Source organism: Ruditapes philippinarum, unplaced genomic scaffold, assembly GCF_026571515.1.
Source record: "Ruditapes philippinarum isolate M1 unplaced genomic scaffold, ASM2657151v2 ctg51_1_1_1_1, whole genome shotgun sequence".
NCBI lineage: Eukaryota > Metazoa > Mollusca > Bivalvia > Venerida > Veneridae > Ruditapes > Ruditapes philippinarum.
Genome location: NW_026866950.1, coordinates 150,417 through 177,094, shown reverse-complemented (window position 1 = coordinate 177,094; position 26,678 = coordinate 150,417). Strand labels below are relative to the sequence as shown.

Sequence of the window (26,678 nt, the reverse complement as noted above, 5' to 3'; positions counted from 1 at the left end):
GGCTCAAAGAAAATTAGGACCTAACTCCATAATGAAAATATATTGAGGGCTCAACAAAAATCAGGACCCGACTCAATAATGACCATATATGGAGGGCTCAAAGAAAATCAAGACGTGCTGACTTAATGATGTCAGATGACCATACATGAAGAACTCAAAGAAAGTCAGAACCTGACTCAATGATGACCATAATATTATTATAATTATATGGAGGGCTCAAAGAAAATCAGGCCCTGACTCCATAATGAACATACATGTATATTGAGGGCTCAACGAAAATCTGGACCTGACTCAATAATGACCATAAATAGGGACTCAAAGGAAATATGCATAGTCTTATAGCCAATTAAATTGGAGCCAGCAAAATTGGCATAAATAACAGGTATTAAAACATAACCAGATATATAAAAAAAAACATAATCAAACTGAAAATAAGTAATCTTTGGTTTACAAACAAGAAGTTCATTTAAATAAAGTGAATAACCTTTCTATGATACTCTCTTTCATTCCTCTTGCTCCTTCAAAAAATATTCCATTGTTTTCATCTCTCAAAATATTGCACCTTGGTAAACGCTGATTTTTATCATTTCTCAACAAAGTATTTGTCACCCTGGAAAATTACCAGTCAATTTATGAACCAAAATTCCAGTGTCTTTATTTACATGTATATTATACCACTGATGATTAACTCAATTATGAATCTATAATACACACACCATTTGAACAAATCAAGTCACAATTATAAACTTGAAATGTGTCCATAGGACACGGGTGCCCCCACCGCGCCACTGTTCTGTCAATCTTATGACTCTAGGTCAAATATTTTTTGAAAACTAAAAATCTTTTACTAAGTAAAGGGCAAGAACTTTACAAATACTGAATAAATCCACAAGCAAACCCCAAGGTGCATAAATACACATGCTGACCAACATTCTTGTAAACTTTCAGGCCTACAAGTGAAATACTTTTTGAGCTGTGCATGAACAAGTTGAAAATTGCAAATTTATACTACTGTAAGTCAAGGGCAATAACTCTAACAAAACTGAAAAAAATCCACATGCAAAGTCCCAGGTGCATAGCTTCACAGTGATGTGAATCATTATTCCTGTAATTTAATGATGTTGATTATTATTCCTGTAAAGTTTGTTGATTCTAACTCAAGCACTCAAGGAACAAATAACAACATAATGAAACGGTTTTTACTAAGTCAAGGGAAATAACTCTACAAATACTGGATAAATCCACAAGCAAAACTCCAGGTGCAAAACTAAATATGCTGAACAACCTTCCTGTAAGGTTTAATGACTCTAGGTCAAATCCTTGTTAAATTACATGTGACACAATTTGAAAATTGCAAAAAATTTATAAGTCAAGGGCAATAACTCTAAAATTACTAAATAAATCCAGACGAAAATACCCAGGTGCACAACTACACATGCTGATCAATATTCCTGTAAAGTTTCATGACTCTATGTCAAATATTTTTTGAGTTACATGCGACACAAGTTGAAAATTGCAAAATTTTACTAAGTCAAGGGCAATAACTCTAAAAATACTAAATAAATCCAGACTAAAATATCCAGGTGCACAACTACACATGCTGATCAACATTCCTGTAAAGTTTCATGACTCTAGGGCAAATATTTTTTGAGTTACATGCGACACAAGTTGAAAATTGCAAAATTTTGCTTAGTCAAGGGCAATAACTCTAAAAATACTAAGAATATCCAGAAGAAAATACCCAGGTGCACAACTACACATGCTGATCAACATTCCTGTAAAGTTTCATGACTCTAGGTCAAATACTTTTTGAGTTACGTGCGACACAAGTTGAAAATTGCAAAATTTTACTAAGTCAAGGGCAATAACTCTGAAAATACTGAAAATGTCCTGACGAAAATACCCAGGTGCACAACTGCACATACTGATCAACATTCCTGTAAAGTTTCATGACTCTAGGTCAAATACTTTTTGAGTTACGTGCGACACAAGTTGAAAATTCCAAAATGTTACTAAGTCAAGGGCAATAACTCTGAAAATACTAAAAATATCCAGACGAAAATACCCAGGTGCACAACTACACATGCTGATCAACATTCCTGTAAAGTTTCATGACTCTAGGTCAAACATTTTTTGAGTTACATGCGACACAAGTTGAAAGTTGCAAAATTTTACTTAGTCAAGGGCAATTACTCTAAAAATACTAAGAATATCCAGAAGAAAATACCCAGGTGCACAACTACACATGCTGATCAACATTCCTGTAAAGTTTCATGACTCTAGGTCAAATACTTTTTGAGTTACGTGCGACACAAGTTGAAAATTGCAAAATTTTACTAAGTCAAGGGCAATAACTCTGAAAATACTGAAAATATCCTGACAAAAATACCCAGGTGCACAACTGCACATACTGATCAACATTCCTGTAAAGTTTCATGACTCTAGGTCAAATACTTTTTGAGTTACGTGCGACACAAGTTGAAAATTCCAAAATGTTACTAAGTCAAGGGCAATAACTCTGAAAATACTAAAAATATCCAGACGAAAATACCCAGGTGCACAATTACACATGCTGATCAATATTCCTGTAAAGTTTCATGACTCTAGGTCAAATACTTTTTGAGTTACGTGCGACACAAAAGAGAACGGACGGACGGAAGGACGGACGGACAAGGGTAAATCTAAATGCCCGCCTCTAAAGTGGGGGCACAATAAAATATAAATCAGTACTCAATTTTGTATTATAGACCAAACAGCAAAATGTATTTGTAAAGAAAACAGCTTATTCAAAATCCCCAATTGAAATAAGTTTGACTGTATCAATAATCTCAAGTCTTTGATTTTCATTTTAATGTTTTACCAGAAATTTTTCATTGTAAATCAAACCTGCTGGAGCAAAAATCTTGGATCCCCTTTATATGGACTCAAAGACACTGACAATGACCTATTAATTTTCATATTATTATAAATTATGTTGTCCTGGTAACAGATTTTTGAAATTTTTTGGTAACAGAAAGCAAGCAGACGCAATTGTCTAATGCTCATTATGGTTACATGCTACATTTACAGTGAACCTTAACATCCCACAATCAATTTAAACAAAAAGAACTAGACCTGCCACTGTCATGGCGTGAATTAATCCCTGCATACCACTTTGTCAGAATAAAAGTGGCCATTTAGAGCTAAAAGACAACCTCCCTGCCAAATCTGAGGTTACTTAGCCAGTGCATTGCTAAGTTATGTATTCTACATGCTTCAAATATCAATACACTGCGAAAAGGCATTCTTAAGCATTTGAGCAGACAAGCATATTATAGTAAAATTCCTGTGACTTGACTTTTGACACAGTCACCTAAAATCAATATGGGTCATCTACTAGCCATAAACAACCTCAATACCAAATATGAAGACTGTTGACCAAAGCATTCTTAAGCAATTGAGCGGAAAAGCTTTTTCTAGTCATGGCCCATGTGACCTTGACCTTTGACCCAGTGACCTCAAAATCAATAGGGGTCACCTAATGGTCAGGATCAACCTCCATGCCAAATATGAAGACTTTGGGTCAAAGGAATCTTAAGTTATTTTGCGGACAAGCTTTTTTAGTCAATGCCCCTGTGACCTTGGCCATTGACCTGGTGACCTCAAAATCAATAGGGGTCATCTACTAATCATGACTAACCTCCATGCCAAATATGAAGACTGTGGATCAAAGGAATCTTAAGTTATTGGGCAGACAAGCTTTTATAGTCAAGGCCCCTGTGACCTTGACCTTTGACCCAGTGACCTCAAAATCATTAGGGGTCATCTACTAATCATGACTAACCTCCATGCCAAATATGAAGACTGTGGGTGAAAGGAATCCTAAGTTATTGGGCGGACAAGCTCTTTTTAGTCAAGGTCCCTGTGACCTTGACCTTTGACCCAGTGACCTCAAAATCAATAGGGGTCATCTATTAATCATGACTACTTCCATGCCAAATATGAAGACTGTGGGTCAAAGGAATATTAAGTTATTGGAAGGAAAAGTTTCTTTTAGTCAAAGCCCCTGTGACCTTGACCTTCGACCTAAAAATCAATAGGGGTCATCTACTTATCATGACTTACCTCCATGCCAAATATAAAGACTGTGGGTCAAAGGAATCTTAAGTTATTGGGTGGACAAGCTTTTTTTAGTCAAGGCCCATGACCTTGACCTTTGACCCAGTAGCCTCAAAATCAATAGGGGTCATTTACTAATCATGACTAACCTCCATGCCAAATATGAAGACTGTGGGTCAATGGAATCTTAAGTTATTGGACGGACAAGCTTTTTAGACAAGGCCCTGTGACTTTAACCTTTGACCCAGTAATCTCAAAATCAATAGGGGTCATCTACTAATCATGACTAACCTCCATGCTGAATTACAGAATATGAAGACTGTGGGTGAAAGGAATCTTAAGTTATTGGGCGTACAAGCTTTTTTTAGTCAAGGGCCCCTGTGACCTGAACCTTTTTGACCTCCAAAAATCAATTTAGGAGTCATCTACTAAATCATGGGCACTTAACCCCTCAATGCCAAATATGAAGACTTGGGTGAAAAGGAAAATCTTTAAGTTTATTGGGCGGACAAGGGGAAAAACCCGACGGACGGGGAGACGTCCAGACGGCCGTACAGATAAGTTGATTCCAGTATACCCCCCTTACAACAAGTGGGCACCCTTCTTAGGACACAAAAATGGTACTATTGTAAGATAGACAAAAGAATGTGACAAAAAAAGATATGCCAGTTTAGAGCAATAGAAATACATGTATAAATTGTGTTCTATCAATATAAAATATATACAAGTAGATAACTTTGGAGCATTTCATGCAAAGTGCATTTTGCAATACAAAACAGGTGCTATGTTAAAATGTGGCAGACATGTTATGATATTTGACAATCTGAAAAGTTTATATGGAGGATAGATTATAAATTCTGTGGTGCTTTTAAGAACACTTGCTGCTTTGCTCGGTGCTTGCCTTACCTTGTGCATCTATCATGATTATCAATGTTTAGAATGAGAATGCCTGAAAATCAAGACAATATTGTGATTATAAGAATGAGGTACTCTAACCATTACTAAGCTAAATATCCTAAATGGACTTGTCCGTCTTTCAATCTGGACAAAATCATCCATCATTTTTAGGGAAATTTCTTTCTTAAATAAGTACTGGCTTGTTTAAAATTGGACAGTGCACACCATGATCAGACAAATGATCTTGGCCAGCACTGGACACATGGGTTGACTAAGTTAGCAGACTAAAGACTAAAGAACCTTGATGACTTTTCAAAATCTGAAAAGGGGAATTGCATGAAATGATGTCACTCAATAAGGTAATATTGTACAGTACAAAATTGTCTGAAATAAAGACACTGTCACAAATCTTAGACAGAATGTCTTTATATGGGTTAAAATTTAACATATAACTTACTGAATATAGCCTTAAAGTCTTGGTACTGACCTAAACAAATATCAAGAATTTCAAAAAAAACAAGCAATTATCATAGTATTGCAAGCAATCCATAAGTCCCCTACCGGTAGGAGCCCAAGCAACATTCTGAAGGGCCATTGGCCATTCACTTAGGTTCCTATTTTAAGTAAATTTGTTGAAAAAGTTCTTTAAAAGTGATCACAGGAAACAGTTTTTATGTACAGACAGACGGACTGAAGGACACTCTAAAGTTGTTTTTTAAACATCCCTGCTATCAAAATATAACATTTTTAAAGTCCTATCATGATTGAAGAAGTTGGAGTAAAAAGTTACCAATTTCTCAAAAAAAAGTCTAAGTTCAAAAGGGGCATAATTCTGGAAATAGTCTTGCTAGAGTATTGAACACTCACAAATGTTGAGTGATAATAAGAAACATTTATATGAAGTTTGAAGTAGATACATTCAGAAAAAGAAGTTATTAAAAAAAACAATGTTTTTTTCATGAAAAATTTTTAAGTTCAAGGGAGGTAATTCTGATAAATTTTGTGCTAGAGTTTTAAAACCTTGTCACATATGATGTGGTTGATGACAAGCAACTTATATTTAAAGTTTGAAGAAAATACCTTAAGAAATAAAGAACTTATAGTGAAAAAACTTAAAAACTAGAATCAGAAATCTTGAAATTCAGTCTATTTGTTGCCATAGCAACCAGAATTTTTCAACATAGGAAGATAAGAAAAGGATGTGCATAATTTCCATACTGCCATCTACCCATATGTCAAGTTTCATAAACATATTTTTCAGTACTTTTTGTGTTATCACTGGATCCAGGTTATGTGTAAAATTTGCCATATTTTTTCCCAGTCTATTTGTTGCCATAGCAACCAGAATTTTCAACATAGGAAGAAAAAAAAAAACGTGCATAATCTCCATACTGCCATCCTATTCATATATCAAGTTTCATAAAAATATTTTCAGTACTTTTTGCGTTATTTGCGGGATCCAGGTTATGTGTAAAATTTGCCATATTTTCAGTCTATTTGTTGCCATAGCAACCAGAATTTTCAAGATAGGAAGAAAAGAAAAAAAGACGTGCATAATCTCCATACTGCCATCTATCCATATATCAAGTTTCATAAAAATATTTTCAGTTCTTTTTGCGTTATCGCGGGATCCAGTTTTGTGGACGGACTGACTGACAGACAGACAGATAGACAGACAGACGGACAGATGGACGGAGGGCAAACCTAAAGTCCCCTCCGGTTAAACTGGTAGGGGACTAAAAAAATCTGTCACAGTGGACAGTGTTCATGAAAGACTGTTGTAATACTAGATAGTAAAGAAAGGCATCTGGGAGAAAAAAATGGAGGAAACATACAAACATATTGCTTTTGGAGTATCAATAGAAAAGTCATAAAATTATCAAAATAGAGAAAATCACATAATATTCCTATCAATAAAAGTCAAATATCTCAAAAGATTTCCACTAAAAATAATTATTTCTGCCCATGGAATTTATATTGAATCAGGAATTGTGCTAGTCTCAGTTGTCATTTAGTCTCCATGCAGCTTTCCTCAGTGCATTATATTAATACAAGTTTTGAGCCATGCAGAAATTTTCACAAATATAAATCATTAAATAATTTCATAAAAATACATGTTACAGTGAAGAATCTCGATCAATGACCTACAATAATGATCTGAGAGACATTGTGTGAAGTTCTGAATGCTGTCTTTGCCCAGACTGACTTTGGCTGTATTTTGTGGTTTGGAAGATAGAACTAACATGACTGTAAAGTACAGAGTTTTTTTAGTCCTCAAAATGGAAGTAAAATAGTATTCAGTAATTTCTTTTTTATATCCAATTAAGACATACAGGATTAGTCTTGGTCCGAAGCCTATGATTATGACCCTGAAGACATAAGTGAAGTTTCAAAAGTTTATCTTCACTGGTCGATCAGTGAAGTTTCAAGAGTATATCTTCACTGGTCGGTCAGTGAAGTTTTAAGAGTATATCTTCACTGGTCGATCAGTGAAGTTTCAAAATTATATCTTCACTGGTCAATTAGTGAAGTTTCAAGAGAATATCTTCACTGGTCGATCAGTGAAGTTTCAAGAGTATATCTTCACTGATCAATCAGTGACGTTTCAAAAGTATATTTTCACTGGTTCATGAATAAAGTTTCAAGAGTATATCTTCACTGGTCAATCAGTGTAGTTTCAAGAGTATATCTTCACTGGTTGACCAATGAAATTTCAAGAATATATCTTCACTGGTCGATGATATAGCACTTAACTGAATGTTACATGAAGGCAATGGTATTTACAATAGTCACACTACTTTTTTTATGAATTTTTATTAGTGGAACTAAAAATGCAACAAAACAAAACTCGTATTTTATGTATTAATGCCTCATGTCATGATATGATAATGTAAATAATCAAATGTGTAGATTAAATTTTGTAATTCATCAAAACTGAAATTTGCAATGATTTACGGCCATGTGATTTATTGTATGAACCGTAGATTATTGACAGTATTGATGATAAACATCACACAACTTTCTCATAAATGTGGATCAATTTCATTTGAATAAACAGCAAGTTTTCAAATGGTTTTATTCAATATATCTGTTCTAAAAGTGTCTGAAAACTACAAAATTCAATATCTGCTGTAGGCCAAACATCCTCAGAATTCAAAAAGTATCTTTGAGTGAAATGTTTTGATGGTGTTTTTATTTTTTTATTTGAATCTTTTCAGTTCTCCTTAAATTTTCTTTTCCAAAATTTAAAAAAAAAACACACCAAAACAAACAGCATTATTTTTCCGGTGCTTTGTTAATTACTCATTTAAACTCTATTTATTTGATTTATATTAGTTTAAAGGAAAACGTTTAACAAATAAAAGTATGGATTTATCCCCCCCTTTACTGAATTCACACTTCTCTTAAACATGTGTAGGCACTTGATTATCACAGAAAATAATACAATACTGTTTGCTCACACTTTCAAGGGCTTCATAAATCTATAGAATTAATTTTCATTGATATCAACAATTGTTTATTCTTTAGGACAAACTATTTACATAAATGGGACAATGTGATTATGCTCTATTGAACAATATTGATACAGTCATATTTTAGACAGTTATTAAATGAAAGCATACAATGTGAATCAGTGTAAATTATAATAAAAATAATATATTACAAAATTAGAAAAAATCCAACTATATTTTTAACCCTTTAACCTGCTCTGTGTAAGGATTTTCCCTGCATCAAATTTAAAACAATCTGAGGTTTTTATGATTTCAATATCAAAATACAAAATACAAACATTTAGCTACCAACGATATAGTGCCTGGTCAGACTGCATGTATGTGATGACTGGCCTGGTTCTATACTGGTGGCAAAGTCTAACCAGTATCTGTTCAAGCAGCATACATGGTAAACATCACTTGCTATTAAGACCACAGGTGAACATTGTGTGGTCATGACTTACACTATACCCCCGTTCCCCCTCTACAACCCAAAACCCTTAAACATCATCCAAACATCATAAGTATTGACAAAATAAATTTTATGAAAAAAAAAATGAAAAAAAATGTATGGCTCTAAAAAATTAAATAGAGTCATAAATTTTTTTTTTTCATAAAATTTATTTTTGTCAATACTTATGATGTTTGGATGATGTTTAAGGGTTTTGGGTTGTAGAGGGGGAACGGGGGTATAGTGTAAGTCATGACCACACAATGTTCACCTGTGATTAAGACTTGCATAAAATATATGTTATAAAGATTTTTGTCAGGTTATATGACCCTATCTAAATGTTTAATTAGAAATATAACCCAAACTGTTAGGGGTGGGTTATATTGCCAATAACCATTTATATATGACCATATAACCTGTCAGGAATATTTATAACTAATCAATTAAACTGCACACTTCCTTTTTTGGAGAGAAAAAAAAAAAGGTGAGATTTTTTTGATAAATTAACCGTAGCCGTATATGTAATACTATTTGAATGTCAAGATTATCCAATGAAAAGCAACATTAAAAATGTGAAGTACTTTAATTTAACTACATGAGAGTGAGACATTGGCAAGTCATTATGACAACTAACATTCAAAGACTTATGTCATAACAATACAAATGAAACATTAAACTTCAGCAACATGAAACGTTTAACATCAAACTATATAACGATATAACTTTTGCAGATAATACCGTATTCTTAAATTTTTGGCTTGCTCGAGGGTACGTTGATGCATGAAAATTTCTCTGTTTCGATCTCGCTCAGATATAAAAATCTCACGACCTACCATTCTAATAGATTCTCTCTCTCCTTCTTTATAATTATCCCTATTAAAGTATGACAAATGAAAACTGTTTTAAACTATTTTTTACTATCAACCATTAACCTGTTGAATTTTTGTAATACATTTTCGAATTACTTTGAATGTGAAACAGTTCATTCAAAGGTTAAGAGATTTAAATCTCAAAAAACAACAAGACTTGTCCACAAATGGCATGCTCCACTTTTCTCGGTGCTGGATAGCATAATTTAAGCAAAGTCTAAGAAGGGGCATAACTCTGCAAAATTAATTTTGGGATTATATGCCCTTTGCAAATAGGGTCACATTTTTATAGTGAACGTGCATACCAAAGCTTGGAGTGAATAGCTTTAATAGTAACTGTAATAGTAAAATGGACCTTAAATAAAAGGTTTGAAATCTGAATGCTGGTATAAGTGGGTCAAGACTTTCTTTCCTTTGAAAAGTCTGGAGCTAAATATTGAGCTACCAACAGTATATGAAGCCTGGTCAGACTACATGAATGTGCAGGCTGGTCTGGCTCTATACTGGAGGCAGAAACTAACGCAAGATAAGGGTAAATATGACAAGTTGAAATAGTTGACTATTAAAGGCACATTATGCCTCAGAAACAATTAATTTTTTCTTTCTTTTTAAAATGGCAAACATGAATTTTATAACATTTAAATAACTCTTTCCGACATGTTAGATATTTATTACCTTAAAAAAGAAGCTCTGAGTCATAAAAGTAGCAAAGTGTAAACAAAGTAGACTTTTGATTTCCCTAATAAATACTAAACCACTTAACTGTATATATTGCCAAAAAAGCATCAGAAGCAAAATATATCTCTGAAAATTGGGCAATGAGCATTTCTTTTTGAAAACAATACCAGGGCACCCAAAATAAAAAGCTTTTAAAAAATATAAAAATAAAAGCATATCTAAGACATAATGGGCCTTTAAAGATTTTCACTGTTTGAAAATAAGGATTCACAAATAAATTGTTTGCTATTTTTAAACAAAATTGTGACAGGTGAAATTACTGTGAAATAAATTTTGTTAGTGGGAGGAGGAAGATATAAAAAGTTACTACTTGAATCAATTAAATAAAAACTAAAATAACATAATGAAATAAAAACTACAGAAGATTTAGTGCTTCTTTTTAATGTAAAATAAGAAATTTATGGACGGATTTAATGAGAATCGAAAATGCAAAAATGAAGATGAAGTGATTTTTCATTCTTTTTTTTAATCTTATTTTCTTTAAAATGCAACAATCTTTTTCTCCAAATTTGTAAAAACCTGATAAAGATGTTAAATTAAAGCTGCATGCCTCCAGATGAGCTAAAATATTTCAGGAAAATCAAACTTTGGGAAAATGTGAAATCAAACTTTGGGAAAATGTTCTAAGATTTTAAGAAGTACAAGATTCAAGACAATAGTTTTTGCAGTATTTATCTCCATATTTCCACTGTATTATAAACACAGTAATGGGAATTTTTAAATATTTTGACCTCTTTTTGGCATTTTCCATCGATTTTAGGTACAGTTTGCAATGCGTAAATTTCTTCCTTTTTTCACTTCACAATGTTCTACTTTTAAATACATTTTAAAAATGCCATAAGAATAACCATGAGTCTAGAAGCATGCTGCTTTTATTAACCTTTTCCCTCATATAAGCGTGTTTTGTTGGCTTTTTGCCCCCCCACTTTTTGAGGCCTCAAACAGTAAATAAAATGCCCTATTTAGGCCCCAAACACTGGTTTTCGTTTGAGAAATGTTGACCACTTTTTCGGCGCCGTCCCCCATCCAAATGTTACATCAGGAGGTTGCCAGAAGGGGGATGTGCCCCCTTCTGTTTGGGGGGTTTGAAGGGGGGCGGAGTCCCCTCATCGCCAAGAAAATTTTGGACATGTGACAGGCTAAAAATTGCCTCAGGTCGATCTTAGGGTAACTAGTAACTGACGCTGAAAAGCCTTTTACTCTATCTCAATTCATTGAGAAGTTGCAGCACTTTGAAATCAGTTTTGATGGAAAAAACAATGCAAAATAGTGATTTTTGGCAATTTTGAGACGTCCCCCCGTTGCCATGGTAACAGGAAATTTACGATTGAGCATGCTGTTACAGAGGCTATAGTGTAGTCAACATTTGTGCCAGTTTCATCAGTATTGAAGCATTTTTCATAGTTTCAAAGCAGTTTGAACTTGTTACAGGAGGCTTTTCAATGAAAACGGCCATTTTTCGCAATATGCTCATGGGGTAAAAGGTTAAGTTATATATTGGATTGTTTTAATAATCTTTATGTTGAATTTTGTAACTTGAATTCTTATGATGATTTTTTTAAAACTTAAATGAGGTTTAAAAAACAGTAAAGGACAATTAAGGTGAATAATTTCTTGAATAATATGATAGTGATATTATTTGACATCTATATACAAGGGAAGAACTGTAACCCTTACTTGTAGCACTAAAATGTTCTCTTCTTTCTAAATAATATAATATAAATAAATAAACATAATGACTCAAACTGTTACTATATCCTATAATAAAGTACAAGATATCTTAAGAAAAAACTTCATGTTTGATTGTTTGATTAGTTGAATTTAAAAAAAACCAACACTGTAAAGGTTTTACAGTGACTTTCCAGCTTTCCTGGTAGAGGAAAACTTTAGGTGCCCCTTATGTGCATTTATATTTTCCAGCACATGCAGTCACCCGAGTAGAACCACTGACCTTCAGTAAGCTAGTTGGATAGCTTTCTCAAATGAAAGGGCCCAAAGTTCCCGACAGGATTTGATCCCAAAGCAGTGAGGGGCAATTGATTTATAACCACTGGGTCATGGAAGTGTTTTTGAATTTATATGAAAAAATATATAAACATGAGGTGCAAGAAAGATAGCACACTTGACTTTACTCAGTTTTTGATAGTATAACATGATAGATATTGCACAAAATTCAAAAAGTGGAATAATCTTATTAAAAATTCAATGCAAGAGTTATGACCCTATGAAAAATTATGACTTAAATAGTTATGGAGATTGATATTTGTTACACCAACACCAATGCTAAGTTGAATAAAAAAGTCAAGCAAAAAATTGTGTTAATTTCTAAATATGTCAAAAACTGACTAATCCATTTGCAGGATTCCAAAAGAGAATGCCAATAAATTCACAGCATAAGAACCAAGTCATGTCATCACTTTGGTGTTCTTTTTCTAGAAACTGATATTGATGTCTTTGAAGAATAGTCATCCATTTTTTTTGTTTCATGACGCACCAACACAATTTAGGTCATGTGGTGACCCACACTGGTGGAACTACTTTTAGACAAACTGGCATTTCCACAGACAAAGAATACATTTTTTCATGCCATAGTCAATTGCTACCAATAACACCCCCCCCCCCCCAAAAAAAAAAAAAAAAAAACCTAAGTGAATTAGCTTGGACTTTGACTTTTGGATAATCAACCACTGGTTTAAGGGGTTTTTTTAGATGGTAAAATCTTTGCTTAATGCCCCTTTACCAGTAGTTTACATATTACCGCTTTTTTGGCACTACAGTCAACCCACCACTCTGACCCAAAAGTTAAGGGACACTGCCAGCGGACAGACATAAAGGCAATACCAGGCTTATTTCCTCCCTTCTTCCAAAGGAGTAGAGCGTACAGGGTTTGTGTGTGTATTCTACCTTTAACGAGGGTAAATCCGCCTTTTCAGGCACTGAGAGTACAGACCCCAGGGTACAAGGTTACATGTGACTGATGCGTTTATACTTACTTATCATCATACTGAGATTCAGTGTTGGACCTGTCCTGATTGCGGTCTCTCATCCTGTATGGTTGAGGTTTGGGCACTATACTACTGCTGGGTTTCTGACTTATCACCTGGGCAAGCTTGTAATAATCTATAAAAGTCCTTGCTAGATTCCTGCCCAGTTTCATGTCTGAGAAAAATGTTAAGGTCGTAACTTAACGATAACATCGTCGCAGTTATCTACTCTAGTGATATATGGTTATGTTGAACCTTATAATAATAAATATATTGTGCAATCTAGCAATACAGTGATTTGTCTGAACATGATTGAATTGTCCACGGAATGGTAGACAGATAAAGCAAATGATAAACGCATCCACTTATACATAAACATCCTTTCTAGCAAACTGAAATGATAAGTTCTGAAAAAATGACATTTTGCTAAATATATTAACAACTTTTTATGATATTCTTACGCAGGTTTCACATTGGTCATCAACAAATTTGTCATGTAACCTTTCCCAAAATTGATTTGTTCTACTTTAAAAATATAGGACAGCTCACATGGTTATTTAAAACGTGGGGAGTTCATAATCAAAATATACAATGAATTTCAAAAGTTTGAAGTATGGATCTGTGTCAACAGAAATACATCTGAGTAGTTTTGATCATTGAAAAAAAGTACATTAAGGGAGATAATTTAAAAATTATTTTAAGATGGAGTTATGGTTCTCTTGCAGTGCACTTTCTCTCACTGTTATCTATTTGTATTTTAAGTTTCATTGGAATCTCTAATACTTTCAGAGTTATCCTCTTGACAAGAAAAAATACAAACTATAGTAATCTTTGACCTCTGGGTGTGACCTTGACCTTGGTCATAGGGTTCTGGGTGTTGCGTATAACACATTTTCCTAATATGGTGAATACTGATGTAAACTAATTACAAAATCCTTTAATGAAAAGAAAAGTTGTGGACCAGATACAAAACAGGCCCTATAACAGATAGAGCAACAATGCACCGATATCTAGATAATTACTTAAAATTACCTGCTTCTGTATATGTTTTGGGTGAATTTTCCTAATTTCTAGACATTTAATTAATAAGTCAAAATTATCGATTTTTTGAAATGTGTATCGATTATTGATCAACAGAAAAATATCAACAATACATCAATATTGTTTTTATGTCGATGACAGTTCTAATAACAGCTCTAATAACAGACCATGTTAAGCTAACTGAAGGTAAAAATAACTGAGAAATGCTAGTATAATATTTAAAATCCATTTCTTTCCACGGAAAAATCCATTTAGCAGTTAATATATATAAAGGATACATCCTTCCTCTGTATATGGCATTGACTGACCTGTGGCGCTAGTCTGGTAACTGTAGAAGGAAACTTCTAGTGTGTAACAGTGTGAGCTCTCATCTAAACATCCCCCAAGAGTCCTGTAATATACAATAATTTGTGCATGTTAATTTTGATGAAAGAATAAAAGACCTCTGTAAAATAAAGCTACATATATTTCAAGGGACGTAACTCAATCTAAAACCAACACGAAATAAGCCAATGATTCACTCCCCTTGGACTGATAAAACATCAAAAGTGGCAAGTTAAAATCTATTTCAAAAGCAAATTTGTAAAAATACCAAAACATAATACATGAATTAAGGTATTTGTCTGAGATACAAGTTGAAGATAAAGACGAAAGAAAAATTCTAGCCAATTCTTAATACTTATGTGACTTGGTTTTATTTCTTATAATCTTATTCTCTATATTTATCAAGTTCTGAAAATCCAACAAACCAATGTCTGCTTTTTTCTTTTTATTTTTCATCCCTATCTCACAGTTTGACAGCATCATCTCTCACTGTTTTAAAATTACCACTACATCTGTCACACACATAGATGTATAATTTTGACATTAAATTTCTGTAAACAGTTTTTCCCCACATTATCTACTGACAAATTTCTTTATCGGCAACATAAAAATATGTGTTTTATCTACAAACAGGATTCCCGAGAGTGGTCGATGTCGGAATTAGACAGCGGAAGGAGATACAGTTTCACCATAACAAATTCTGCAAAACTCAAAAATTGACAAATACTGAATATCAATTCCCTGCCGTAATTAGTAAATTCTAATAAATCAATTTTGTCAATTTCAATATTCCGCCAAAATGAATCAGCTTCTCATATTTTTACCAGGGACAGATTACATAAAAAAGTAATCATGAAATTCGGGGGACCGCTGTTTTGCTTGAATGACGAATGCCACTTTTGCTCTATACTTTCATTGCTCATCAGTCTATATCCCTCTATCAAAGCAAACCAAGTCATCCATCAATATATTTTTTCCATATTTGGATTCACAACGTAATAACTCGGGATATTATAATGAATTAAACAATTCCCAGGCATCTACCAATATCCTAAGATAGAACCAAATTACTGTCGGTGTGAATTATTTATTCTTCACATTGATCAGTTTTTCTTCCTAACAAGAACATTTTCTTGACGTCTTTTCCAAAACTGAGGTTAATAAATTGCGAATAAAAACACACACGATTGAAGAGGATTGAACTTTATTAACTTTTCGTGTCAAAAACACACCAGACACGAAAAATTTCAATTGAATGTAAAAATTGACAGTATTTGATAGTCTTTTGTTTTGAGGTTTGCCAGAATCAATATTGTCTTGGAATCCAACGCTTCTTATTTCTTAAATTCTATAATCCTTACACATGTTACAGTTACTTCAAAGCATTCTGGGAAGATGCCAAATATTTAATTTTTTTTGCACAATTTTATGTGTTGTGATAAGAATTTAAAATGCTTATTCATCTTATACCATAAACACAATAATACAATAACACATAATGCAATATAATAGTAATTAAACAATCATCTTCTTGAAGACCTTAGATTTTTGTGAGACTGTTGATTAGTAGGGCCACAAATCAATTTTTAACTAAATCCTGGCATTCCTTGAACAAGTATAGATTTTATGAAATTCCCAGCTTTTCCTGTTTTCACAGTAGTGTGGGACCACTGAGCTTTATTTTGCAAGCAATCTGTGCAGTAATCACACCTTCTATGAACAAAATGTTTATTTTAGGGATTTCCACATCAAAAAGCTTTAAATATTATCAGATTCACTCATCCTGCAGTATTTATAAGTGTTAAAATTTTACAACAGAATACAATTTTCAGACTTATAAAATACAAGTAGACAAGTTTTACTTTCAATCTGTGCTTTGGTACCAGTACCTCATCATAGAAGTTGATTCTCTGAGATGTACCTCTGCCCTAAAGCTGTCATTTCTCCATGTGTCAACTTACCGAAGTTCTACTGTATTGTATGGCTTGGATAAAAAATGTTTTCTTAAGCCTCAAAATCAAGTATTTTAAAAAGCAAAAACCTTCATTTACTTCAACCACAGCATTCTTCATGAGTGAGTACAAACAAAACTACAAATCTGTTTAAGTATACAATAACATTTATGGTTATCATTGGCAATCATTGTTCTACTGACAGTTAGACAAATGACAACTATCCAAAGAACTAGTTACTGAGATAATTAATGTAAATTTCTTTGCATAAGCAGTAACTGTACACAAGATAAAAAGGAAAGGGACATCAATCCCATTGGCATAGAAACAAGAAGCAGTACACCAACTGTACACAAGATAAAAAGGAAAGGGACATCAATCCCATTGGCATAGAAACAAGAAGCAGTACACCAACTGTACACAAGATAGAAGGGAAAGGAACATCAACACCATTGTCATAGAAACAAGAAGCAGTACACCAACTGTACACAAGATGAGAAGGGAAAGGAACATCAACACCATTGTCATAGAAACAAGAAGCAGTACACTAACTGTACACAAGATGAGAAGGGAAAGGGACATCAATCCCATTGTCATAGAAACAAGAAGCAGTACACTAACTGTACACAAGATGAGAAGGGAAAAGGACATCAATCCCATTGACATAGAAACAAGAAGCAGTACACAAACTGTACACAAGACAGAAGGGAAAGTCATGCCATCACCATTATCTTAGAAACTAGCCTTGTAGCTAAGTCAGTAAATCATCTAAATTATCCATATAAATAAGTCATCAGGAAATAATGCATTATTTTATTGAACTTTGAATTGGGGGAAGCAGGGGGAAAGCAGCTTTTAAATTGTCACTATCCAAGATGGTACAAACAGCTTTTGCACAGCATCAGCAGACGACAATGTCACTATGAGAGATGTATAAAACAGCTCTGGCAAACAAACTGGCATAACTTCTTTTAACCTGGCACACGTTATGTAACCTACACAATACATAACATTAATTTCATTTTAGGACAAGAAAAACAAGCAAATTATCTCCCCCTAGAATAGATAAACATGACACAGAAAGTGTAACATGCTCGTAATGTTTGAAATTATTTTCCATCTAGGGAAAATTAATCCTTGTACATATTTATATGGACAGCAATAACTCTTCTTCTATACAAAAATACCATTAATGGCCTCTAACAATAAATCGTCCCTGGAGAAACTTAAGCTAACAAAGAGCAAAAATACAAACTAATTTAGGTGAAAACTTATATCAATATTTGGCCTCCAATATAGCTAAATTAGTGTCCCGGCCAAATAATATCATAACGACCAAATTCCGGTATTTATTAACAATCATCACTCATTCAATTAGACTTTCTTTAAACAGACGCAAAACAAACATAAAACATGGCTTTAAAGACAATATGAATTATATCTCGTCTTACCATATTTGACGGCGGAAAAGAAAAATGCACAATTCTATCAAACGTTAAATATGAACAAGAGTTATATAAGAAAAACCCACGAGATCCGGTGATATAAGTTAGACCGCTGTATTGATCTTGCTAAAATAATTCATCAAATTATCTACTTTATGAGACTGATCAATTTAATATCTACACAATCAATAAGCCAATTTCATTTCTAACGGGGAAACTTTTGTCTGCTGGATCCATGTTGTCCGCAATAGCGGGGAAATTTAAGTGTTTTCTTTGTAACGTATTGATTCCAAACTCCCTATACAGTTAGTTTATCATAGAGCTTTAATCCAGCCTATTATGAAAGTTACGATTTTGAAATTAACCCTATAATGCTCTTGGCAGATATTCGTAATTATATCTTTCACAAAAAGCTTTCTGGTGTAAAGAGAATATAAAACAGCAATGTTCCATTACCCTCATTAACTGGTATCTATAGTTAATGAGATATCAATTTTTGTAATCAAAAGTTTGCTGAAATATTGATCATCAGCATTAATATAACAATAATGTTTATTACAGTCGAAAAAGTCAGGCAATCTACATAATCTAAATCAGCTTTTTCTCTTTATGAATAGTAATTTTTTTCTCTTTATGAATAGAAATTAAGTGGACAAATACACTATAAATTACACTAAGTGAAATCAAATGATACTATTGGCCATAATTATCACTAAAGGTTAGGTACCACTAAATCATAAAATATTTTCTTAATAAGGCAGGAGTGTTTCTTGAGGAAGAAAAAAAAAAACAAACAAAAAAAAGAAAATTGTCAGTCACATTTAGTAAGATTTATGGGTTGATTGCAAAACCATTTTAAGTCCTTCTTTATTTCATATAAGTTAATGGAGTTTTGCGGTCAACCCTTTCTTTTTAAGTGTTATTTTGAGTAGAAGACAGCAACTGGCTTTTTAAAACAATTACAAAATCACACTTTCATCACAGATGTCTTCTATGGCTGGAATACTTTTTAAACATATTTTCAGATATGAAAACCATCCTGGCTTTAGTCACAAATTCTAAGATTGTCAAAATCAATTCTTCCTAAAAGATAATTAGCTGTTTGTATAAAATTCAAATGTTCAAAAGTTTTCCATCTTGATTTATCGAGAAGTAAAATTCAATAAATGTAGGTCTTCTGAAATGAGCAATTTAATTTTAACAATATCGGCATCGTCTCCTATATAATTCACTTAATGTGCTTAAAGGATCTGAAAATTCAATCTACTTAAGGTAATATAGGGAGATATTTCTGCTTGAAACGAGGCCTTTGACAGCCTTGTTTCATGATATAATCTAATTTCCCAGTTTTAACCGTGTAAAACCAAGACAGTTATACAATTGCTTTTCCTTTTTGTTAATTCAGTAGCTGAATTAATGTCAAAAGTCATTTCGTTGTGGAGTAAACAGTTTCTGATTTCTTCAAATCAATTTTGCTAGAAGTCAGGAGAACTGGGATAAATACACCAACATGACGAAGAAGGTTTCCTTAAAAAAAAATTAACACCTCCGTTAATTAGATTTACATAGTTCTAATGAAGTTAAAGTAAATCTTGTAAATATGCAAATGAGCATTGTTTATTTTCTTGTCAATCTGGGTTCAATCTTTCGAAATAAATTACTTCACACTTCTCAGAATTAATCTTAAGTTCAACTGCGAAGGAAAAGTTGAATGTCTACAATACTAGCTAAGACTTAAAAGAATTTAAAATTTGACTCACATAAAATGGGTATTGACATTCTGACTCTCTGACCATCTTTAGTTTATACTGAATTTATTTTAGTTCAAATGAGTAGGAAGCTATAAGTTTATAGACACACTCTCGATCAAATCCTTTCCTGGAACCAACCAGTACTGAGCATGAGTAAAGTTTCTTGCTCAAGGAAACAAAGGCTCACTGCCCCCTGATAGGTTTTGAACCCACGCGGCTAGTAATTTTAAGAATACTGGTCAGATATGTTAACCTCTCGGCCAATTGCTGCCATTACCAGCTTTATGAGCTCGAAATTTCTATCAATTATACATGTACAATTTACATAATCCCTATAGTTGCTTGAGGAAATTCCACAGACACTTTACAGAACAATTTTCAAATCTTATATTCAAATTCTATGTACAATACACTTCTTTTGCATTTGCTATCTTTTCAGAGGGAAAATTCCCCAGAACACACACAGTGTATTAATACAGATCGGAAAAGTTCAATGCAGGGCAATTTATAACCAAATATATTGTCCTGTCCCTTGATAATTTCATACAGTACAGATGTAAATGTTCCCGGATTTGCAGCCATACAATTTCGAGCAATCTTTGATTGAATATTGTGTCTACGATAATAAGCCCAATAGGTATAATGTGTGTGTCAAGCGATTCATCAGATTCCTTGATATTTTTCACCACGACTCAAATGACTGTAATAACCGAACCACCGTCCACCCACTGTCAAAACGCTAGGATATATCGCAGAATCGCATGTCTAAAGATTAAGCTTACCATGACAATATAACTGGTTTCTTTGACATGAAATAATAATCGTAAACAATAGCTACGTCTGCTTCTGGGTTATTAACTCGAGAAAACATCAATTGGCACCGGAAAGATCAATGGGACAACATCCTAACTACGGTCAATGATAACTACTGGTAGTTGAAGCAAAAGAAATATATATATACAAAAGGAGAAATGAGGCTAGTTATTTATTACACCAAATGTTATGTAGAGCATAAAAAAACATAAAAAGTAGAGAGATAATGAGTTTTTCCTTTTAATGAAGGCAAATGTTTTTCTATACCCATATTCATAGCAAAAAATTCATTATAAAAGAAATTTCAATTTTCCCTTAAAACTTTATTCTGCGTAGTAAACTATTGCATTTAATGTCATGTTTTTTTGTTTTGTTTTTTATCTATTTATTGTTTTGTTTTTTTTTCATTTTCACAAAAATCTACCATTTACAATGATCAGTTCTGAAGAATAGTGAAGATAAAAGTTCAAATCTTAATCAAAGTAATATATTGTTGAATTTTATAGTATTCTTCCATTTCATTTTAGTGATCTTGAAGTATCATCTATAAATATCAACTAAGAATATTGTGGCATGACACAGCACTGTTATAATCTGACTTTGGATGAATCAAAGCATCAAGCAGCTTAGCCTTACAAAAACAATATGCATTTATTCACTTATAAAATAATCATCAAAGTAGATAAGAAATTAAGATTAACCAAATTTGGGGGGAGGGGGGGTTGTTTTTTGTTTGTTTGTTTTTTTTTGTTTTGTTTTGTTTGTTTTTTTTTTGGGGGGGGGGGGGGGGGGGGGGGGGGGGGGGTTTACATCGCTACAAAAACAAAACTGTAAAGATCACATGGTGTAAGAAGACCTCTATGTGCCTCTCAGTTAATTATTTAAGGCACTAATAAGTAACTGAGTAAAACTACTGACGTTCTATAATCTAGCTGGAAAAGAATCCAAGTCGGGATGTAAACCCGCAGCAGTGAGACTTCAATGGCTCCAACCACTCTGCCACAGACGCACCTTCCAAGAGTTATTGGTCTTGAATACTGGCCTACAATCATCATCACAGATACATGTGTGAAGAGTTGTTTGACCACTGTTAGTGGTAAACTTAATGATATGATGTTGCAATTAAAACTTGAAGAGTTACACTAACTCTAATAGCATGGTGTGTAAGACAGTGCTTATATTATTCAAAATTGTTCAACACTGTTCTTTTTTTTCTATTTTTGGTTTGGTTTTACATCTCACCCATAATGTAGAGGTCATATGGCAACTTCCCAGCTTTACTGCTGGAGGAGAGGAAGACCTCAGATGTGTCTCCATGCATTATTTCAGGCACAAGCAGGCACCAAAGAACCAGGACTTTCTGTAAGTACTAGAACCATTCTTGCTACAGTCATACAACAAAAATTCACATAATTATACAACCAGTCATACAAATCAAATACAGACAAGTGAAAAATTTCACCCCTTATTCTTAGTAAATCTTCTTTATCAGATAAATTTAAGAGGCGTCCATTGAGATTTTCAATAAAGACACTCTGTCTAAAACTGGCATCTTGTTCACTTAATCAATTCCTATTAATACAACATGGGAAAGAGCCTTATCATTTTACCATGTTAGTGTAAATACACCATTAAGACAATATAGTTTATATCTAATCCATCAGAGACATCTATATTGAAAATATCGCACTGTGAAAACTCATTCTTGCTTTTAGTGATACATGTACATGTATATACAAATTTGTTTTCTTTAATACTGTACTATTCAGTTAACTGGTGCTACAGAACAGATAACAGGACAACATGCTCAACTACTCTCAGTGCTTGTAAATAAAATAAGGGCTATGCAAGTATATTTTTATATTCATAAATGGGAATAATTAGGAAAAAAACCTACCGTAAAATTCATATTAAACGCCCCCGGGGGCTTAACAGTTTCCAAAAGGGGGGGGGGGGGCTATTATTACAACACATTTTTTCTAAATCTAAAAATCATTGTAACTACATTTAGTGTTAGCAAGTGTCAATAATAACATTAAGAATAACATTAAAAAGTGTTAAGATTTTAAAGTTCATATGATATATTTCTGTATATACCATATTATAAAATGGAATCTGAAGGATTTGAATTAAATTATGGATTTACTCATGAGTTCAGCACTGATGAGCAGGTATTTTCCATATCAAAAAGCCTGGGGGTGGGGGGGCCTTTATTAGGGGAGGGGCGTTTATTAGGAATTTTACAGTATGCAAGTCTTATGGTGTAGGGTGTGTACAGACATCCAATGCCAAAATTCAAGGACTTTTTAAGCACTACTTAAGTATGTTTTCCCATTTTTCAAGCACATTTGTTGCACATATACAGACACAATCTTCAACCTATGATGGATAGTTTGTTCACCATTTTTTGTTGAATACACATTTTCTGACATTATAGAAGAACAACTAAGGGTGCATCAAGTACAGATTAGTTCAAAACAACTGCAATTTGTCCACTTACTGTTACCTTGAGTAAACATTTCATTGATTTTGATACTAAATTGGATCTTTTTTTTATTTTGTTAACCGTTGATTTTTATCAAAACTATGTCATTCTGTGATTCAAACATTTTCAAGCACATTTTTAGCAAATTTAAGCACTTTTTAAGCACTTTTCAAGAGAGTAATCAAATTCAAGGACTTTTAGGCACTTTTTTACATTTTTAAGCACTTTTTAAGAAAGAGACTCAAATTTAAGCACTTTTTAAGACTGTACGAACCCTGTGGTGTTTGGTCAATGACCTATAATTACTAAATTGAATACAGAAGCAAAATTTACCTCCTCAGCCTGCATTCGGCAATAGATTCTAACTCTAACCATGTGACCAGCTGATCATGGTCTGCACTCTATGCTTATATTCAGTTGTTACTTATTTAAAAAATATTCTCTAAATACGATGAATGTTGTTTTTTCTAAATTGAAAGATAGACATGTCCATTTATGGCATTTATGCTTATAAGCATGAAGTGAACATCTTCATTAGTTGTAAAACATACACCTAGACTTTTTTGAAGTTCATAAAGGGAAATAATTCTTGCTACACATATTAACAGCAAAATATCATCCCTCATAAAAATACTGTTACCCTCAGCTAGTGCCTCAGGTAATGTTCAGTATTTTCCTCAGGATGATATTTTTACTGTTATTCACAAACCTATGTTTATTTAATAGTACATAATGTCATCTTTGAGCTTTTAGGTAAACTAAAATCTTCCACTTTTGTATTTTTATTTCTATAATAAAACAAATGGAACACATATTTTCTGATAACTGTTCAAAGTTACTTTACTCCCATTAAGGAGGGTATCTCTCTTCTTTTTTTTCACTGAATATTGATACAACAGCAATGAATCGATCAATCAAGTGTAAATTTTGTTTGATGTGCACAAGTTTTAAAGTGAGCATCTGGAGATATTTCAAAGTTCTAGATATTTTCCCATTAAATAATTGATAATATGTGACATAGGAAGTTGCCAGCCACTTTTTAGTTCCTTTACAACATTTTGCAGATCTTGTTCTAATCAATGTGGCCATACCACGTGACTTTTCGGGTACGGAACACGCCGATTTTTCTCCCGATTCAGGTATGTTTTTTATTCATAACTTATTTATTACTCAACCGATTTTGATGAGATAAGGCGCAGAGTACCCGTAATTATATCAGTTATCCACGGTATATCAAAATTCTGAAAACCCCTGAATGGTTTTTGAGAACATTCGAGTACAGTTTTTTTTCATAGCCTGGGCCGAGGGGAACGGTACACACTCATTTGGCATAACAGGCGATTTCTAGCAAGTCATATGTTTTTTGACACTATTTCATAGAAAAATACATGTTAAATCTGATATATTTACTATGTCCAACGTATCGAGTGAATGCAGTCATGTTTTAGCATATTTTCATAAAGTGATGTTGAAATGATACGGAACACACTGTTATTTCAAAAGATACGGTACACACACAATTTCTGTCTTTGAAACAATTCTAAAATAAAATATATAAAAAAGTTAATTTAAATTATAATGTGACTGATTTTTTTCATAGTTATACATTTTTTTAATTTAAACGAGAACCCTGGGACCTGTTTTGCAAAGTATCATTATGCCTACAGTTTGATGTAAACAGGATTATTCAAAACATAAAAGAACATTTTGAGAGTACGTTGCGCAAAATTCGATTTTATATGTTGAGCAACTATAAAATGTTAAAATTTTATGGAGGGACACGGAAGACATTCAAAATTTTGTTTTGTTTTGATTTTCATTTGAAACAATTAGGTATATTCTTTTGGATTATAAAACGAATTATGAAATTCATGGACATCTGTTATGTGCGATTATTATTTCATTTACATTTTGTAATTTGTTTGTTCGAATATATAATGACTGTCTAAACGCAGTATGAATATATAAACAACAAGAAGTTAGGAGTAAGTTGGAAATATATGTTCCTTGCAAAATGTTGTTTAAATAATCAAATTTGGAGAAAAAACGCTGGTTTTGATGTAAGTGGATTTTTTTAAATCACGGAAAGTTTAAAGTTTTTTTCCGGCCACGTGATATTTGGTATGAATCATCTGCCAGGGTCCCAAACTAACTGCATGTATCTAAATTATCAAAGTATTTACATATGGACAAATATATTTCGCAGTTTTACGTGCAATCAAATTTGATAATTTGAAGAACCCATATGGGAACAATGCCTGTTATATAACGTAACGTAGTTTATACAAGGTAACCTTGTTGCATATACATGTAAGGATATACATGTTAGGAAATTTGGTAAAATTATCTTGGACTTTCATTTCAAGATGCATTTAACACTTGAGTTCATGGATATGTGTGCTTGCGTGTTTGTGTTAAAAATAAAATGATATTTTAATAATACCCATATTGTCAATCAAATGCTATGGATTTTGGAGGCTACGTTCTGTTTTATATACTACATGAAGAAGGTACGAGACCACAAGTGACTTTGATGTTTCGATTTTTTATGTGAGAAAGTTTTCTTACTACCGTACAGAATGTCGGTCGTTTTACTCAGGTGCCCGTTCGTTCCTTTATTTATACCCAAAGGGGCACTTGTAAAACTTGTAAAACTCGAAAGTCGCCACATGATAATATCAGTTTTATGAGCCGTGAAACCAAACCAAAAATTACCTAACTACATGAATTAAAAGTTATTTTTAAAGCTTCATGCCTTTAAACATTAAAAATTTAAGCAATGGCGACTACATTTTTATTTGTTTGGGTCGTCAGACCAAACAAATAATGGTAGCGAAATTTCAGCTGTGATATGCTTATTTGCAAAATAAGAAAGTAGTCCGAACCCCTGGAAGCGGTTACTTACCTTTATATGTACTCTAACGCTGAAAAAAATAAGGGGGGGGGTCACTGTGTTAAGATTGTCAAATGACGGGCGCATTAATTTCCAAGCCTTCTCGGGAGAAGAAAAAGTAGTTCCCGATTGGTCAAAGATTTCAAATATTGTGTAATTCTTTAAAGATATACATGTAATATTAAGCTCCATGATTATTTACATCAGTGTCAAACGAAATTAATAAGGGTTACAAACCCTAATTTAGAATGATATGGTTTTCTTCAGGCTGTTATCTTATAACTTCCCCGTGGTCGATGGGTTACACGCTCGTTTAGGAAGAGAGATGTCCTGAGTTCAAATCCAAGTTAAGGCAACTCATGTTTTTTTTTTTTGTTTTGTTTTTTGTTGGTTTTTTTTAATTGTTTAAGCCAAATAAACAATGAATTACATATCAGTGTTGCAAT

At 33.1% G+C, this 26,678-nt stretch overlaps 1 protein-coding gene across 3 annotated transcripts in view; it reads right to left on the bottom strand.

Annotated features, from left to right (window-relative positions):
- Window positions 1-441: 441 nt before the first annotated feature.
- The window catches only part of LOC132734306 (cytosolic carboxypeptidase 6-like), a 50,685-nt gene continuing 24,448 nt past the window's right edge, over window positions 442-26,678 (bottom strand). The window contains exons 10-13 of one of the 3 annotated variants that reach the window (XM_060721018.1): window positions 14,848-14,960; window positions 13,538-13,703; window positions 9,676-9,810; window positions 442-610 (exon numbers count right to left, since the gene is read on the bottom strand). In XM_060721018.1, coding sequence (XP_060577001.1) covers window positions 463-610; window positions 9,676-9,810; window positions 13,538-13,703; window positions 14,848-14,960 — 562 coding nt within the window. In that variant the 3' untranslated portion in view covers window positions 442-462. Of the gene's footprint in view, window positions 611-4,771; window positions 5,048-9,675; window positions 9,811-12,221; window positions 12,249-13,537; window positions 13,704-14,847; window positions 14,961-26,678 lie in introns of those variants that run through there. The other 2 variants (XM_060721020.1, XM_060721019.1) reach the window with 2 other exon arrangements.